This window comes from Clinocottus analis, unplaced genomic scaffold (genome assembly GCF_023055335.1).
Source record: "Clinocottus analis isolate CAN_PGR_092001 unplaced genomic scaffold, fCliAna1.0.p SCAF_10, whole genome shotgun sequence".
NCBI classification, from domain to species: domain Eukaryota; kingdom Metazoa; phylum Chordata; class Actinopteri; order Perciformes; family Cottidae; genus Clinocottus; species Clinocottus analis.
The window spans coordinates 11846690-11865581 of record NW_027175821.1 but is presented as its reverse complement, the minus strand read 5'-3'; the positions used below and the strand labels follow the sequence as shown (position 1 = coordinate 11865581).

The following is an 18892-nucleotide window of genomic DNA, read 5'->3' as shown; positions in this document are numbered from 1 at the left end:
AGTCAAATAAAAGGAGTTAACATATTTATTATAATTCTTAGGTCAAATAGGAGGTATTGCCCCATGATGCAAACTGCAGTAGGGTTTTAAAATCAGGCGTGCAAAGCTCTGCATGGTGTTGACGGGAAAAAGGTTTCTTTGAGGCACAAAGGCCAAAACAGAGAGAATGACGACCAACACCAGAAAAACTCCTGCTGTCAGGACGGCTGCCTTCAAAACACCTGCACACCTTAAGACAATGGAGAAACCAGAGGGACGACAACAAATGAGCAAACAAAGAAAAATAAATATGTTTTTTCATTTTAATCTCAAGTACCTTTTGGTCTCAAGGTCCAGTGGGCAACTTTGTGGTTTCAGCAGCTCCTCCGTCTGAGTTTCCTCCTGTAGACACAGAACCAGACATCACTGATCTCATAACTTCTACACCTGACAGAAAGGGTTTGAATCTGGGGTTTGTAGTGGCACACTCTAGTGGTCACTTGTAGAAATACAGGACAATCAGATCACTAGATCTTCACTCAGTTGCCACTTCATAGGATTCATTACAGGACTGTGTTAAGACTGCCTCCTCTTTAGCCATGTGCACCCAATAAACTGGCAACTGATTTTACATTCTCTCCAGTTTAAAAGTTTAAGCACTGAGAGGAGGGGTCCTACATGTCTAAGATCTGTGGACCCTGACACGCTGGTTTCCACTTCAGCTGAAGAGTTCAACAGCTTAATTTCCTCTGCAAAGCACAAAGGGGGACTGAGGAATCCTTCCTTATCTCCCATCTTGTCGTTCACAATAGTTCTGGAAATCAACAGCAGAATCACAGTACAGTATGAGTTCATACAGGTGACTCAGTGTAGGTCATGGTATTATTTCAAAGCAAAAGAATATATTGCATCAGGCTCACAATAAGGCCTCATCTAGTTTGGCCTCCAACTGCTCTTTCAGCTGTGCATTTGTCAGTCTGAAACACTGGAGAAGAGAGACATGATGAGACAAGATTTTATCTGACAGCAGTTTGTAACTGAGTGAACACTGTTCTTTCTACTCTTTCTTAACTGATTTGCCATCAATGAGACCATATTTACCTCTATGGCTTGGGAGCCCTCTTCAACCCTTTCCTCCAAATGCTTTATCCGCACGTTTTTCTATCTCAAACATGCGTAAAACAAAAATGTGGAGTTCAGATAATAAAAAAAAGAGAACATTCAGAATTTTCATTACTTTGGTTGATTGCATCATTGCACTGATATCTCTGTTCCTACCTGATAAATAACCTCATCCCTATTCTGAAGCCCTAACTGAGCCTCTTCCAATCCACACTGACGAAACACATGACATAACAAATCAGCAGCTGTTTGTCACATGAGTAATTGTATCATGAAAGGAGAGAAAAGGAGTTAAATATCTCCATGTTGAATCTATGGTGTTACCTCAATGGTTTGAAGTGCAACCCTAGACTTGCTGAAGCTGATCTCGGTCTGCTCTCTCTCTTCCTGGAGGATTTTAAGCTGAAAAACACAGAATTAAATTTACATGTGCAAAGTGTTTTTTAAATGTTGGTACTACTTCTAATTGTAGTATGACAGATTTGAGTTGTTATGTGGAAAAGTAACAGACACCATGCCTCTTCAGTTAGCTTCTTATTCTGTTTCTTCATCACAGTGGCTTCCTTTTCCTGCACAAAAAACAGCATGAAGGTTTACTTTGAGATATTTAAACTGTAAACCATCTGTTCAACAATATATCTATACTATTGTGATATGTGATGAACTTCAACTGTGAATGCTCTGGTGTTGAGATCAAAATTAATGTGCAATAATTCTGTTGTATGGGTGCTGTATAACTCTAGATTGTATTACTTGATCTTGTGTTTTAAATCATCAGACGTAGTGTAATAAAATCATAGAGAATTAATTACTTTTTTTTTTTAAATGTCAGTCGGAAATGTTACATTTTGAAGATCCATGACATACTTTAGTGATATTACAGTTTCACAAGTGACATGCCACGTGGCCTGCATGGACCTGGATCAGACTACAATAAAAGACACAATTTAACACATTTTGAGGATGTTAATAATGAGAATATAACAGTTTCTGAAATATAAAAAAACATTCAATGTTTGTTAAAAGTTACTAGTAGATCTAAGCTCTGCCTGAAGTCACAATGACATAGAGCAGGGCAATTTATCAATACAATGTAAATCAAGATGTCATCAAAAATTTTGATTTACCCGATTTGCAGATTTAGCGAAAGTGTGGTCTTAAAGGCAATGTTCTATTTTTTATCGAATACGTCTAAATGTCTTTTTTGAAGACACCAGTAATACACAATGAAACACTATAATTTCTGGCAACCCACCAATTCCTGAATCTTTTTTTCCCTGCATATCTTGACAGCAAGGTCATCAGCCAGGACACCGTTGCAAGGCTCTGCTTCAACCTTCTGAGCTTCACTGATGGCTTTCTCCAGGCTGCAGATACATAAACACATACGCACAAACTTGAATGTGTTTTCACCATCCTGTTAAAGCATCGGTTCAAAAGTAGTACTAGTAACTAACAAAGATAACATGGCTGACACCTAACAATATTGAATAACAAAAAAAAGCATTGTGCTGGAGGTAAGACAACGTGTCTGTGTCAACGACATCTGGCAAGCTCCAAAAAATGAAGATGAGCTAGGATAAGTTTGATAGTCAAACGGTTCAGGCATCCTTCCGCAAAATGAGTAGAAACAATCATACTTACGCTTTAATTTTTTGTCTGAAGGTGGTGTTTTCAGAACGCAGTATTGTCATGTCATCATCTGCAACATCCAGCCAGTGCCTCATTTTAGCGATTAAGTCCGTCTTCTGGCTTAGACTATAATTCTGCTCTGCTATCTTTTCAAGCATCTCCTTATGTATCCTACACACGCGCGCACACGCACACACACACACACACACACACACACACACACACACACAACTGCTGAATAACTTAACCAAACAATTTTTATGTATGGGTTTATTCAGTGATCACTCACATATTTTCCTCAGTGACATCCATCCTGCTGGTTGACTCCTCCTCCCTGGTGCTTGAGGGCAACAAATGGTCCAAAAAGAGTGACCCACAGCTTTCACGATATATCATCCATTTTTCATCCAAATTATTTTTATTTTGTAAAATGTACAGATTTTGACTGAGCCAAACTGAATAGTGTTACTATTCCCATAACTCATGAAGGTTAGATCTAGATAACGTTAAATCTAACTGGCATAATAATCCCTGAAAGCACTTTATAAAAAGCAGAAATACCTTCAATGAGAGGCGCAAGCTTTTTTTTTTTTTAGCATTTTTCAAGTGGATTTCATCAGGTATTTAAAAAGAATAAGAAATTCAGTCATTGCAATCAACCTACTTTATCTCAGTAATTAGAGGATGAGTTGAGTCCCGAACCGCCTTTTTCTGCTAGCTAAATCTGCATCTCTTAAAGTGAACAAACGTGGAAGATAATTTTATTATAATAAAGGCAGGCTTTTAAAAGTAGTTATTGCCTTTCCATAGCTACCGTAACCTAACTTAGGTTACAGCCACATGTTGTCTAAATGTATGTAAAGTCACCATTAATTTATGTTTTAAAGACTTAAGTTAACGTTAATTAACAGCTAGCACAGCTACACGCTAGCAAAAGGAAGCTAGTTTTCTTGAGTAGCTAACTTGTTTTGATTAACTTACTGCTAAAACTATTGATTTCTACCAGTTTTCGCTCAAGAAATTAACAAAATGACTCACCAGCGAGTACATCCAAACTAAGGAGTTTAAAGCAACTCACTAAAAGTTCAGGTAGCCATAGCAAACTCAAGAGACAACTGTCAGTTACGGTACCACGTGGTCGCTATGACGTCAGACACGGCACCGCTCCGGTCCAGGATTCAGGGTCTAGAAAGTTTCCTGACTCTATAAACTATCATCACATTCATATGATAATTTCAACCGTGTGTTGTACAGTCTCTTGGTTGATTCATTCAAAATGTTTCAGGTACTTTTTGAAATTGGTTATCTGTATCAGATTGAAATCAAGAGGAATTTCCGTCAAGCATGAGATTATAAAATAATTAGATCATTGGAAAAAATAAATTATATATATATATATATATATATATATATATATATATATATATATATATATATATATATATATATTTATATATATATATATATATATATTTATATATATATATATATATATTTATATATTTATATATTTATATATATATATATATATATATATATATATAACATTTATATAAATTACCCCAAATTGCATAATACCATTACAAACTACAAAAAAATACAATATTCAGCATTGTTTAATGGTTCCATACTTCCTGTGAAACCATTTGTTTCAGCACTTTCAAATGGCAAAACCAAACATTATAGTGAAATAGCACAAAAAGGCAGACTTTAAGCAGACAATTAATAATAATAAAAAAATATGTTTGTATGTAAAGTAATAGCAGACGTCAAAAAAGGCTTGAAATTGTTCGATACATTTTAAGGCCTGCAGAATTAAGTCAACTTCTAAAGTTAACAGAAGTCCAGTTGGCATCAAGTGATGTAAGACATGCTAGCTGGGTCCCAAATCCAGACTACATTCAAAATCATACATACTAAATCAAACCAGGTTCTATATACGAGACAGTCAAGTGAAAAAGCTCGAAGACCACCGCAGAAGACTAAAAAACTACATATTTTTGAAAAACATGTATCTCAAGCTAATTGCATCAAACATATTGAGCAAATTACTGGTATTCTGTACACTTAATGCAAAAACATGATATAGACATTATAAACACTGTTTGCTGGTTCCTAGTGTGTAGTAGTGAATTGGGACACAGCAGTTGCTTGAACCAGAACATGACTCTTCATGTTGTTACACCGTGAGTTTGGTTTGTAGGAGTACTGACTGAAACATGGACAACGTAATGTGAAACATTTACATTTTTAAACCGTGTTTACACTAAATTACTTTACATTAGTATGTAAACGGCAATAGATTTCACAACGTGCAATTTTTGTTGATTGGTTTTCTTCTTGTAAACTCTCTCTCTCTCTCATGATCTAAGTTGGTGCAAAAGTATCCAGTAAAAGGCTCAATGTAATAAAAATAAGCTGAAACATAGGAGTGGATGAAGACAAGTGGAAAGCACAAGAACATCAAGATCATGGCAAATTTGGATGACCTTTAGATTTAGGAAAAATATACAAAAATAGAAAGGACAATTTAAGTGACCACCCAGGGGTAGTAGTATTAGTGCTTGTTAACAAGGATTTACAAGTATACATTTTTCACAATCAATAAAATACCTTCTCATTTCAGTGCCGTTTAAATACACTTGCAGTGCTCAGTATTCCAGACAAACATTATTCAGAGGCAAGTCTCAATAAGTGTACAGATTACCTTTAGATCAAGGTCAATGTACTTACCACAGTAGACCCATAACGTACTTGACTCAGCACAGGTAAAGGCTACGGAGCAGATACGGGTAGACAGTTATACCCAGTAACATCCTAACACCCACACACCAATCTTGATTTTTCCCATCCCAAACTGCCTCTTCTTGATCTGAGGCAATCTTCCCTGCTGCTGCTACTAATAACATTAACCATCACCAATAAAGCAAAGACACATGGCCTGTTTCAGCTGTCACTGGGAGGGTTCCAGCAATCCTGTGATCTGAAAGTTGATCCCATCTCCAGGGAGAGGTGATGGGATGAGTGGGCAGAGCCAGCAGAGGTACCAGTGAAGGCCTAGCGCATGACGCAGGTTGCCCCGTAGCCCGAGGCTGTATGGTCGGCGGGTCGAATACCACTCCCTGGTGGTCTGTCCCCGAAGCATCAATACGAGATGGAAGAAGAAGAAGGCAGACACCAGCAGGAAGCCTACAACGCATGTATCTGCGATGAAGGCGAAGGCAAAAGCTCGTGCTGAGACCTGGCCTGGGGAGAGAAAAGACAGTAGCACTGATTGATATAAATCCAAGCCTAAATTAAATTGGTACATTAAAAATATTTGGTGACATTTTTGGGATTCATCTCCAACCATTGTGTCCACAAGCATAAATACATCACCCTGCTGCATTAAAATTGAAAGAGATGTGTGAGTGTGTGCAGAAATAAGCACATACAATTTTTGCAATCAGTATTTTCCCCATTTTGGTTCTCAGTGTCACCCACATGTATTTCCGTGGAGACCACTGGAGTGGAGTAATGTAACACTTTGCTTCAAGCTTTCTCTCAAGTGGGTTTTTGCACAAAAAAATTGAGCAGACAAGAACATGAGTAGGCAGCTCAAAACATCTACTCCCTGTCTGACAATCCTGGAGGAGCAACTCCTCCTCTGTTGCTCTTCTTGAGGTTATGCCTTTATTTTTGGGAAAACTTTTTTTTTGGGGGTGGGGTCCTTATCAGAATTGATGATCTTAGCATAGTGTACTATTGAAATGATTTTAATTAAGTCAATGTCACAGCATACATATGTTTTGCTTAAGTGTGTACATTTATTCTAATGTATATAATGAGGATCTAGCAATACACCCTCAAACTCCTCCTGTGGGATTAGTCATAATGACCACACCTTGAAAAACCAGCTAGTCCTCAATGGGAGATGGTTGTCCCTTTTACACTACTGTAAGAATGGAGCGCATGGACAACTCACATGGGATGTCTGATTATAAGCGGGAACTAACACAATTTGTCAATTATAAATTAGTTAATGACCAGAAGATCATTTATATTTATTGTTTAATAAAAACTAGACTTCTTAAGAAGTCTTTCTTGTCTCTGTACAAATGTGACGGGCAATTTTAAGTAAATGTAGAAAATGTTATAGAGTACATTCTACCTATCAGTGTATATGGTATAGGTTAGGCTGGTAAGCTGCACAGTTACATACCTGAAACTAGCATAATCCAGGGAATGATCAGCAGCAGGATGCTGTGCATCGTCACACCCTCCTTCAATATGACAATGAAGACCTCTGCATTCATCAGAGTGGCGTACAGCAGCCCTGACCACATAAATAACAAGCAGCTCAGGAAGTAACGGTAGTTACGGAAGCCCACGCACTGGCCAAAAAAGACGCAGTGGTGATCTCTTCGCAGCACACACACTTTACAGTCATAGCAGTGTGAGCAACGGGGAGGAGTGTGTGTCTCACATGTGTAACAGTACCTGTGAGGGGAAAGAACAGAGAAACAACTATTATTTATTATCGCAGATGCTCCTAAATGTCTCTCAAATTTTTAAACTAACTGAAACGTAAAAACCATGACCACCAGCTGGAGCCCATAGAAATAATTCTCACGTAGTCTTAACTTAGAAGAAATCTAACTTTTCACCTGTTGAACCTGTGGAAAACTAAAGGACTGGGGTTCTTTGTGGCGTTTACACTTATGTGTAGATGTCTGACTGCTGGGATTACATATTCTCTTCTCTATTCTCTCAAATTTGGAAGAGAACTATTGTCTAAAATATATGTAATAGAAACATCTCTAACTCAGGAGGCTTGTCCCAAACCATGAAAACAGACCAAACAAGTGTAGGCAAGGATGTCTAATAGTTGTGATCGTATAGTGTTCTGTATCTCCACAAATCAAGGCTCTGTGATAAATTGCATAATTTCTGTAATAACCCCTCCAGCTGCTCCCTCCTTACCTCCACCCCTGGCCCATGCCCTCTCCGCCCAAAAACACCCCTTTGATGCTGGGGCTGGTTCTGAGGAAGAGCAGGGCGTTCCAGCAGATATTCGCCAGCATGAAGTACTGAGCCAGCAGGTGGACCGCTTTCCACCAGGCGGACCACACGGTTTTCTTCTGGTCCGCCTCCAGCGGAGCCTCGACCAGCACCAGGTAGCTCACCTCCCCGGTGATGGAGAAGACCAGAAAGGTGTTGAGGACCATGGGGAGGGGGCGACAAAACTTGTCGACCCTGGCAAAAACTTGACCGGCAAAACTCGTCATGTTTCCTGTCCGCACGCCTCCCCGCGATGTGAGCTCAGTGGAAGGACCGATTTGACTGACGAACCGTGGTAGCCGTTGATTAGCTTCGTCAGTCCAAAATAAATAAATAACCGCTCCGTTAAGCTTTTTATCCGAAGTCAAATAAACCTCATGACATCAATAAGACTTCATATAACTTCCGGACAAATTAATGTCATTTACAAGTTGAAATGTTACGCTGTCTGTCTCTTGAAGCTCTGTCCCGGTCACGATATCTGCTACTTCACACTCAACAGGATCGAGCTTCTACTTCATTTCGGGTGTCACGTGAAAATACATCCGCAATGCAACAACACACTGGTTCCGCTTGTAAAACGTCTCCTCGGTGTGCAAGGCCCGTTTTGAAATACTAATAAAAAAAGTTATGTTGATTTTATTGTGCTTTTGTATCGGATATTAGTATCAAGTATTATTTTGAAATAGATAGTTGAGCCTAAAATAGGCTGTTGCTGTTTCACTGCTCTCTTAAATGCATTTTGTTCGCTCCATCTAAACAGCATGAACTTGTTCGCTTTGCTATTGCAGGAAGAAATTGCCTTGAAATATCACCTTGCTTCGTAGAGGGTGAGAAAGATGCCTGACCAGGGTCAGTATGATATAGCCACAGGTTTTGTATATTCTTTAGTGAATAAAATATTCACACAATATAATTCATATTTGGTCATTTAATTAATAACTTAAGTGCAAAGTAATCTGATTTTGTGAGAAGTATTAGTATGTGCTTTTTATTATCGACATAACTGTGTATCAAGATATCTCATCAAGATTCTATTGAAATACTATCATATTGAATTATCGCCTCAGCCCTATATTTAAATAGATTAAGATGAAGAAGTTTCAATAACTTTGTTACCTGTGTAGCATTTAAAAAAGCTCTCACTACTGATTAACCTCATTACCACGCCCTTGAGTGGATTGGGAGCATGTGTCCAGTCCCTCCCCCCCACCCAAAGCACAGAACTTAATCCCTGATAATCTCTGCATCCACTGAACGCCTGCAGTCATGGCTGCACGGAAGGAGAATATACTGTCCCTTGAGCATCTGACCGGCCCAAAAAGAAACACTTTCACAAAACAAAAAGGGCACAGACTAAAAATCAGGTAAGATCTTTGGGTGCCGTTTTGAAGTAGAACAGTAATGTCAACTCATGGTTGTGTGTGAGGGTGAAGAAGTGTATGTATGTGTATGCATGGGTTACACGATACTTTATCTCAGTATCAAAAGATTTCTGCTGTTGAGATCTGACTTTTCAACTCCTCAGAGTCAGCAACAGATGTAGTACAAATACAAAAGGCAGCAAGATGCAACATCCTGTATGTTGATGTACATATTTTTACTAACGGACTCTGTGTGTGTTTCCTGAAGCAGGGCGATGCATCTGCAACAGCGCTGGCAGGAGCTAAAGGAGAGAGAGCTTACAGCCCAACAAAACAACAGAAAGCTGCTGCAGCAGTTTGAAGAAGCCCAGGACACACTGAAAGAGATGTCAACCCTCACTGCAGCCATGAAAACTATTCGGGTGAACAGGCGCGCACACACATACACACCTCATCTGTAATATACCCTGGCCTCTGTGAAGCTAGGTGTTGAACCCTTTTCTTGAACTTCAATCTTTCCAGATGGAGTATGAACGGTACCTGGAGGAGAGCTGCCCACGCTGGCAGCAGCAACTCAAGGAGAAAACACAGGCTGCTCAGAGGAAGGTACAAGCAAATCAGTCACAATTCACTTCATTTGGGACCAATGCATACAGCTGGTTTGATCATAAGAGCCATTCAAATATACAAATTCAGAAAAAAAGAATACTATAAATATTAAAATAGCGTACTCATTATACGTGTAAAAGGCATTTCTGTTTACCTTTACCACATGCTGTACAGCTCTACCAGTGTAAAACAATGCATTATTCACAGAGGTATTTGAGGTCATGTCTAAAGAACACAGAAGAACGAGAGACAGCATCGTCTGCAGATCAACCTTTACCGGCTCAAGGTTCGTCATCTTCACTGACTCAAAGAAATGATTTTGTCACAGACACATACACAATATTACCTAATATGCATCTTCATCTTTATTGCAGGCTCCACCATAATAAACCACAATATTGCTGCACCTCCAAAGTACTACAGTCCAAACAGCCACTTAGACTACAACCAAGATGGCCCCCCTCATCTCTCCCGTGTGCAGTCTGCCTGGCAGACCCACCCTCAATCCCAGACGGCCAGGTTTCCTATCAGAGAGGTTTATCAACCTCCGGCTTCCTCTCATGTCCCTCCATCTTTCCTCCCACCACACATCTTCACACATCCTCATTCATTGCCGCTCCACCACCCCACCGCCTCACCTGGTGATCAACACCACAGACCCAGGCAAAATCCACCAGGCTGGGCTGCCCCGCAGCCCGACCACCCCTGGGCCTGGGCTGCGGGTGCAGCTGGGATCCCTTATGGCTCTGAGGCTCTGTGGGGTCAGTTTCACACAGAAGAGCTTCTTCCTGACGTGGGGAGAGTGCAGGGGGTGAGGCAGGAGGCTGACACAAGCTCAAAGAGAGAGCGAGGTGGTGGAAGCAGGAGCAGTCGTTTATCCCAGGAGCTGGATATCAAACCAGGTGTGAGAAGAAGGAAACTCTGCCCTTTTCTTTAATGCAAATTATCTTCCTCAGCGGATATTTTCAGTCACCTCTGATATGTAATCTTTGTGTATGTATTGTGTCTAGTTCGTCTGTCCGGTGGTATCTCAGAAAGCAGTGAGAGCACCAGGGAGCCCAGCCAGGTGAGCAGAGAGAACCGAAAGAGCCAGGAGGGAGGACAATCACAGTGCTCCTCCTCAGACAGAAAAAGCAGCATTTCTCAGGAGTGAGTAGTATTCTCTTTATAGTCTCTATAATATTCTATAAGAACTCCTTTGTAACCCTTAACAAAAAATCACTTGTTTTTCCTATCACATGAATCCACTAATGCAGATTGCCCTCTTAAGTCAGTACAACTTTGTTTTTAATTCACTAATGATTTCAGCTCATCTAGGTCTTCCAGTGACATCATCATTGCTGTAGTCAAAGTGGTCCAAAGCTCAGAGAGCGATACCTCATCAGAGAAAGGCAGAACCAGCACAAGAAGGAGAATGAGGAGAAGTGGTGGACTTGCTGTTGGATCACCAAAGGATGAGAAGGTGATGAAAGGAAGTAAGGAAGACAAGCCAGGGAGTCACAAGGAGGACAGTCAGTCTACTCGTGAGGAGTTAGAGAGTCTAATGGTGGAATCCAGGAGTGAAAACGCACAGGAGCAAAACCCCGACGATAAATCAGAACGCTGTGGGGAGGAGTCTGCATCCCAGAATGAGAAAGAATCAGAAAGTGTCAGTATAAAGATTAAAGATGGAGGTAGAGATGAAATAGAACAACAGGAAAGTAGCAGCTCAGAACAAAGCAATGTCGGAGAACAGGATGAGGAAGATCAAGATGGAGAAGAAGATGAGAACAGTCAGACAGATGAAGTGCAAGAGGAGAGAGATGGAGAGGAGGATGATGAAGCTTCAGAGAGAAACAATACAACGGAGGAAGACGAGGAGACCGGAGCAGAGGATGAGGTTGAGGAGCAGGATTCAGAGGTAAAGAAAGGGTGGCTGTGAAGAAGAAATCAGCCAGGTTAAAGAATGAAGATGGTGAGAAGTGAAAAAAGGGTTCTGCATCTCCTCAGGACGAAGAGGCCAACGAGGACGAGAGTGACGGAGGTGAGGACAACATGGGGGACAAGGAGTCAGATGAAGAGGATCAGAGAGGAGACTTAGGAAGAGAACCCGAGGAGGAAAGAGACTCGGACGACAGTATCATCTCACCACAGGACAAGTAAGAGAAGTGAAGAATACATACACAATCATCATCTTAAACACAAACATCCTCCGAACTTTGTGCAATCTGTTTTCAGGTCTAAAAAGATGCACATTATTCCAGAGGAGGCAAGTGAAGACGAGGAGGAGGAAAGGGAACAGGAAGAGAGTAAAACAGGATCCTCCGTCGATGACTCGAATGAGATCAGTGACGAGGACGACGTTGAGAATCTACTTGCACCTCAAGAACTATCAGAGAAAAAAGAGTGAGTCTTTTTTTGGCATTACTGAGCAAAAACTACATCCTGGAATAAGTCTAAAAAATGTTTTCTTCTTTTTACATATTTTCAGAGAAAATGATCTGAGAGCAGATGAGCAACCCAAAGGTACAGTTTCGTATTGCCAGTGGTTATGATTAAAAGACGGGCAGGAGATCTTTTTTTTTAAAGAGAGTGATCTGTTATTTCTTTTTCAGCAATTTATGACAACGTGGAGATTTTTCAAGTGGAGCCGGAGAAATCGACAAAGTCTGATCACCCGAGTGACTCTGATGAGTTTGACAACTTTTATGGTTGAATGTTTTGTCGCAACTGCCAAAATCTGAGAACAAAGAACAAACACCTACCTCAGAATTTAGCGTTACATCAAAAAACTGTTTAATATTAGATACAACTGCTGTTAAAGGTCTGTAACGTTTTGATGTTGATAGTTTCATTTTCTGATGTCTGATAAGAGATTAATACTTAAATGTATAATTATTAACCTTCCATTACCCCACTTCATGAAACTGCATCGTTTAATTGTGTTTCTTTTCTCCTCTGAGATACAATGCTGTGACAAACAACACTAACACATCTAGGTGAAAGAAAAAATTATACTACAAAAAAAACTATACAAAAAACAATTTATTGAGAAGAGATTGTTATTGCTGTTGTGCCTGAGAGACTGATACTGTGCCCCAGTAATGACGCCACCAAACAGACATGTTTGTCATGTAAAAATAGACCAATGGAAAATGGTTTTGGTGGTGCAGTGAATTGTTGTTTTTTTAAACATATTTTACATCAGCATGCGTGGAGAGCAAACTGGTCCTAATTAAGTCAAGAAACATTCAGAGGCTTAATTTCCTTTTCAGATTCAGATTTTCACCACCTGAGCTGCCAAACAGGGGCTCACTCGGCTCCCGTCTTCCGATGCCGCTCTGCGCTGAATGAGCAACCTGCTGTAGGTCCCGCCCACTTGGCCTTTGGTCAGCCGTCCAGGATTGACACATACACAGCCGACCACGTCCTGAGGAAGAGTTGAGATGTTAAAAGACGTCACGTGTCAAATAATTTAAAAAAGAAAAAGCACATCTAAAAATGTTTAATTTAAACTTTTGTAAAAACTAAATTCTTTACTGACGTCAACATGCGGTTAAACTTTGTTTTGAATCGTTTCTTGAACTTATTGCAAAATTAAATTAACGTCCTAAAACAATTTTGTGTGCGTTATAAAACTCAACTCAAAGCCGCACTTATTGTCATATTGACGATGCGTAATATGGCTGTTGAGCCCGTAATCAATAACTGGACCAAATGTTTGTACAGAAGAAACGGGAGTTCTGTACCTTTACAAAGTAGCGCAGCTCGGAGGGAATAATGAGGACGTCAGGAGTTAGCGGCATTTGAGCGAAGCTCTGACACTTCTCATAATCCATGTTCACCTCCTCCACAGGCGGGTACAGCGGGTAGTAACTGGAGGTGGAAATACAAAACATGGCGGTCATTAATGTTGGAGCATCCTCAAAATAGAGAGAAGGGAACTTATTTTTAGGACTCTACCTTCTCTGGGTCAGCATGTGTTTCAGTATGCGTGAAAATCTGTCTGTACCAGTGCCGCTGGAACACAATGCATTTTCAGTTTCAACACAACATTGTAGTAATGCCTTTAATTAAAATATACAGAAGAAAGTGCGGCTGAGAGGTTTGAACAGTTAAGAGTCTCACTAAACACCAACACATTTTACTCTCAAATTAATTTCTAACTAATTATGTGAAAACAGGAAATCTTGCTGACCAGCTGATCTCCTCTGCGCCCATGTGGAACAAGATGTCAGTGGACGTCAAGCCCAAAGTGACTCCATCAATGAGCAAGGTGCAGGGGTCCGGGACCAGGGTGACACGCTGCAGAGTATGAAGAGAAACACCATATGAGACCAATCGGTCTGTGCATTAAACTGGGGATTTCCTCGACTCTTCTGCTTGAGCGTTGTTAACGACGAGCCTGAAAGAGGTGTCGCTATTTGATCCGATATAAGATCAGCAGCTCCACAAATGAAGGCTATACTATTAATTATAATTAACATGTTCCTGTGATTGCTCACAAGCCTGTAGCATCTGGTCCTCAGCAAATGATAAACCTTAAATGTCGTTTACGATGCTGCAGTCAGGTGCTTGTGTGTCTGACCTGGGCCTGGTCCTTGCTGAGCTTTGGCAGGGTGAAGGGAGGCTGTGGGTAGATGAAATGATGGTGGATGTCTCTTTGGGAGGGCACGAACACCAGGCGGCAGCCAACGCTGGATAAAGAAAACAGCAACTGTCATTATGGTTATTTAAACTCCTGAAGCTCCTGATAGAGCAGCATTTTCAGTGTATTTTTAGTGTAATCATAGGTATGAGACATACCTTTTGGTGCCATCCACAATGCTTTCAATACATCCTGAGAAAATGTCCTCAAATGTCTCGGTCACCTGAGCTTTCTATTCCACAAACAGGTGGGAATAAAGACGGTCACATAAAGACATGATCAACCAACTTCTTGTTTTAAAATGAATTGATATGTTGAACAAAAGTAATTCACATTGCCATGCATTGACTTTGAGGTTTAAAGTGTTAGATCGTTGTAAAATGCAAAACATTAGATCATGGAGCAGTGGGTTTATAGGAAAAAGCACAATTGCTCCACTGATAAACGTACCTCAATTTGTTCATGTTTGGAGTCCACAAACGGGCCCAGCTGGAGAAGTGAAAGGAGAATTAGAAAAGATATTAGCCTTTTGTGTCTTTTAAGACATGCATTTGCTTGTGGAAAACGAAACAATTTTGAAACAGGAAAAAATAAGTAACTATACCAGCAGGCAGACATCAGGATGGTCCTTGACAATGACATTGATTAGGTCCAGCAGAGGGTCAAAGGTCAGGCTGTCAGAGGGAGTGTAGGGTCCACATGCCACTAGTACGTTCAACGGCTCTGCAATCGCATGATACGACAAATGTGTATGCAGTTTACATGAAGGGACACCAGCAGACGGCTCACTTCTTGTATTGTGGTTGAAAGCTTTAGGAATACACATTCAATCACAATGTTTACAGAAAACGTCCCAAATATTATGAATCAAAATTACTTACCTTCATCTATCTCCACTTTCATCTCAGAAGAGTAGAAAGGAAGAGGGACTCCCTAAAAAAATAAATAAGACAAAACTATAAACAGAATGTCCCAAGTCTAAATGTTGAGACTCCAAACCACTTAATTTAGATTTTGAGGCAATATTTCAAGTAAACGTTCAAGCAATATCTCTCTTTGAGTCAATAAAACTTGTTAACTTGTCGCTGACCTCGCAGAGTTTGGAAGCCATCAGTTTTTTCCCTGTCGTGTTCATTCCCTCCAACGCCACCACCTGAGGAAGGAGCACAGAGTTTCACATACTGCAGGCAGCTGGTTATTTATTCTCATGTGGGAATTGTAGATCGGTTGTCAGAGTTCTCGGTCAGACGCTGGGTGAGTCTCCTGCCCAGGTCCTTGGCATGCTCTGTTACTCTTGGTGGCCGTGTAACCTGCCGCACACAGCTCAGTGCACAGGAAAAGGAAGGACCACCGCTCAATACTGCCTTCACAATGCCCTCTACTCTAATGACTTAGAATGGCAGAATACAAGGCTGCAGAATGTCGACACAAATAAGACAATTAGAAAGATATTTAAAGCAGACCCATCTTCAGCTTAATCTGCAACAACAAGAAGTTTCCTTCTGCTCACCTGACCAGGAAACAGGGAGTACTCCTTAAGCTCCGATAGGTCAACAGGTACTTGCTGACCGCCTTGCTCTGGCCCCGCCTCCAACAGAACCGAGTGTGCGTTCAGTTTGCCATTACTGTCGCAGCAAACCTGACCCAGCACTGTTATACTGTCCTAGAGAGATATAAAACACCATAAACGGAGCTGTAAGGAAATACTCAATTATACGAATACATTGAATAAATTGTATCTAGTTTTGAAGCGCTAAAGCAATAACTGTGGAGCACACGATGAAGCTTTCCTAGAAATAACGAGACAGGTTAAGCCTGCGGGGACGAACATGTGAATAACATTTTCCTGCATCTAAGTTCAAATATTTCAATGGCTAAATCAAATGTACAAAGCTCAGCACAAACAAGCTCTCACGTTTTTAAACAAGTAAAACAGCAGCTAGGAATAAATCTTTAAGAGTAAAATATCAGATGATAGCTATACGATATCTGTGTAATAGTAACACCTCTGTACCTGAGCCGGCAGCGAGACGGGGGCAAACTCTTCGATGTTGAAGTGAGTCCTGAGGCCGACGCCAAGCTCCTCTATCTTCTCCGTCAACACTTGAACATAGACGCAAACGTCTTTTACTTCCAACCAGCTGTAACCATGTTAACTGCCTCAAGTTTTCTGACCAGGGTGTACAGTACAAATGTATGAATGTCAGGGTTACGCCATGAGACAGCTTGTTCAAGAATACAACTTAAAGGACCCTTGATACAAAGTACTTTTATGCATTTTAGTACGGTTTTGTCTCTCACCATTTCGAACATCGCGCAGCCTCTGGAACATGTACTTGTAGCTGCAGCCGAGCGAGTCTTCGGGTCCTTCCAGGAGCTGCAGCTGGACGCCGGCACCCTGATTCTTTCTTCCAGCCCAGCGGGGGCCCTGCACGACCCCGAATGAGACCACCACCTCCCCTTTGCCTCCTCGCTGGCTGTACTTCTGCGAGGGTGTTGTGCTTACAAAGAGAGAAGGAAAGAGTCAACCTTCGCTGCGTTTCCACCAAGAAGTCGCTCGTAATTTTAGTGCCTGGGAACCCGAGGAACTACAAGTTTCCTTCAGACTATTGTTGTCTGTGTTTCCATAGCGGTCTGAAGATCTGCAAAGTTAGGTAATCGTGTCCGCTAACGTATGAAAAAGCACCTTGACATGGGATGCAGGCTGCCGGAGGTAAAGTAGACTTTGCAATGAATAAAGAAAACTACACTTGAGAACGCATACCACTTTACACACAGAGGTTGCCTTAAAGAGTCTGAAGTACAGTGTTTGTGAACAGTGGACAAACATCAAAACTAGGAGGCGTAGTGTGTTTGTGTGGATTGAGCCGGTCTGTGAAGGCGCGCAGTACCTGGGAGAAAAGCGAGCAGGAGACAGCAGCATGCTCGGGCTGGACAGCAGGGTTGCACTTCTTTTAGAGTGAGGTTGTTCAGGAGTGGTCAGTGCTCGTTTCTGTGAACCCTACACGTAAAGACAGTCAACAGGTGAGTTACAACGACTTCGCTAAGCTTAAAAAATGTCTCAAGAGAAAGTCTGGAGTCAAAAGTGACAGCTTACCTTAGCAGGAGTAGAGTATGCGTCCAGTAGATACTCCTCCTCTTCCTCAGCTTTAATTCTGAACGAATGATGTGAAGGACTGTGACACAATCGCAATACTGTCCACCCATGACAACAGATAAGAAGAGAAGGAGAAGCTGCTGGAGAAGAGTTCACTGTGAAGGATACAAGTCTTGTAACGAGTGGATGTCTCTGGTCCTGTTATGAGTTTCTTCTTTTCTGAAGCTTTTTTTGGATTTATTCTTCTTTTTTAACACCTTTAAAGAAAATTCACTCATGAGTTTTTAATCATGAATTCACTCACTCAATGAAAAAGAAAGTCTGGTGGTGTGTTGACATTCAAGTTCAAAGCAATGCTATCAGTAATGGCGGTACCTCATGCTCAAATTGGTCCAGGGTGTCAGTGGTAAGTTTTAGTCCATCTTTTGTTGTGCTGAAGGCCACCCACTCTTGCACGATCTCTTTTGCCTGAATCCTGTTACAGATACATTGCTCCACCACTGAGGCAGGAGGAGGTATGAGGGAAGGAAAGGAAGAAAGGAGAGAAAGTAAGAAAGCATTGTTCATTATCACTCTGACATTAACACATCCAAATTACAGTAATGAGTTAGATACCTCTATACAGCACAAAGATGATGCACATTAAATAATTGTATTAATGCATTTATCACTTTGATTAATTTAATAATTCATCACCAATGTGGCAGGATTATCCACCTACAATCCCAATAAATATTGATTTTAGGCTTTGAGAGAAACCAATGAGCAAGGCATGAATAATTAGCACAAGTGACTTTATTAAAACACATTGGAAAGAGACTATCAGTATGGGGACGTGATACAACATGTAGGGGTGCAATCGCGTGACGTTACACCCGGTTGACTACATGTTGGCGCGGGTAAGTTACAATTTGCTAAACAAATTGTCCTCCAAAGGGACAAAGTGAGCATTTATTCACTTCTTACTCTTGTCGAGGACGGAGTCATCTTGGCAGGGTACGTCGAAGACTCCCAGCTCTGCTTTGAGGCTTTCTCCGGTCACGAGTGCCATTGTTTTGAGCTGTATCCTTGACAGATTGTATAGTTATAGTGGAGGGTAAAACGTCAGACGATTAAGCTTTATTTTGAAACGTTGCTTGTTTACGATGAATTCATAGCAGTGCCGAAGAGCTCATCCTCTAAACGGTGTAATCTCTAAATACTCTCTCCAACAATCCCCCGACGTTACACGTTAGCTGGCGGAATAAATCATAAGAGGCTCATTTCATTTTGCCGCGAAAAAAAGTGCTGCTGGTGTTGGCGGCCGGAAGTGCGTCACTTTCAATAACAATACTAAGCGGAAGTCAGCTTCGTCACAAAAATAAAAGCCTCTAACGCCGTCTAGTGGTTACAATGTTTAGTGTGAGCCCTCGGGCTTGTCGA

General features: G+C 41.1%; 3 protein-coding genes across 5 annotated transcripts; all 3 read right to left on the bottom strand.

Moving 5' to 3' along the window:
- Positions 1-7: 7 nt before the first annotated feature.
- On the bottom strand, positions 8-3883 carry LOC137794498 (kinectin-like). Of its 3 annotated transcripts, none has more exons than XM_068591335.1 (13): positions 3772-3881; positions 3398-3465; positions 3023-3073; positions 2746-2904; positions 2357-2468; positions 1620-1670; positions 1426-1503; positions 1258-1314; positions 1081-1140; positions 900-964; positions 658-793; positions 317-381; positions 8-221 (listed from the first exon to the last, which is right to left on the bottom strand). In XM_068591335.1, exons 3-13 carry the CDS (start codon positions 3043-3045, stop codon positions 38-40), a joined length of 990 nt encoding a protein of 329 aa, XP_068447436.1. In that variant the 5' UTR covers positions 3046-3073; positions 3398-3465; positions 3772-3881; the 3' UTR covers positions 8-37. The 3 variants fall into 3 exon arrangements, with proteins under 3 accessions (XP_068447436.1, XP_068447418.1, XP_068447426.1); XM_068591317.1 differs by having other exon boundaries at positions 8-229; positions 3772-3880; XM_068591325.1 differs by lacking the exon at positions 3398-3465 and having other exon boundaries at positions 8-229; positions 3772-3883.
- Positions 3884-4371: 488 nt separating this feature from the next.
- zdhhc24 (zinc finger DHHC-type containing 24) lies at positions 4372-8277 on the bottom strand. The gene is made up of 3 exons (XM_068587491.1): positions 7696-8277; positions 6935-7212; positions 4372-5979 (listed from the first exon to the last, which is right to left on the bottom strand). Exons 1-3 carry the CDS (start codon positions 7998-8000, stop codon positions 5687-5689), a joined length of 876 nt encoding a protein of 291 aa, XP_068443592.1. The 5' UTR covers positions 8001-8277; the 3' UTR covers positions 4372-5686.
- A 4166-nt stretch (positions 8278-12443) lies between these two features.
- On the bottom strand, positions 12444-18891 carry pola2 (polymerase (DNA directed), alpha 2). The gene is made up of 18 exons (XM_068595399.1): positions 18437-18891; positions 17846-17970; positions 17639-17727; positions 17471-17528; positions 17265-17374; positions 16675-16874; positions 16388-16476; positions 15884-16036; positions 15464-15526; positions 15255-15306; positions 14978-15096; positions 14824-14862; positions 14532-14605; positions 14314-14422; positions 13924-14030; positions 13689-13745; positions 13475-13601; positions 12444-13155 (listed from the first exon to the last, which is right to left on the bottom strand). The coding sequence occupies exons 1-18, from the start codon at positions 18519-18521 to the stop codon at positions 13003-13005; spliced, it is 1809 nt and encodes a 602-aa protein (XP_068451500.1). The 5' UTR covers positions 18522-18891; the 3' UTR covers positions 12444-13002.
- Between the last annotated feature and the right edge of the window lies 1 nt (position 18892).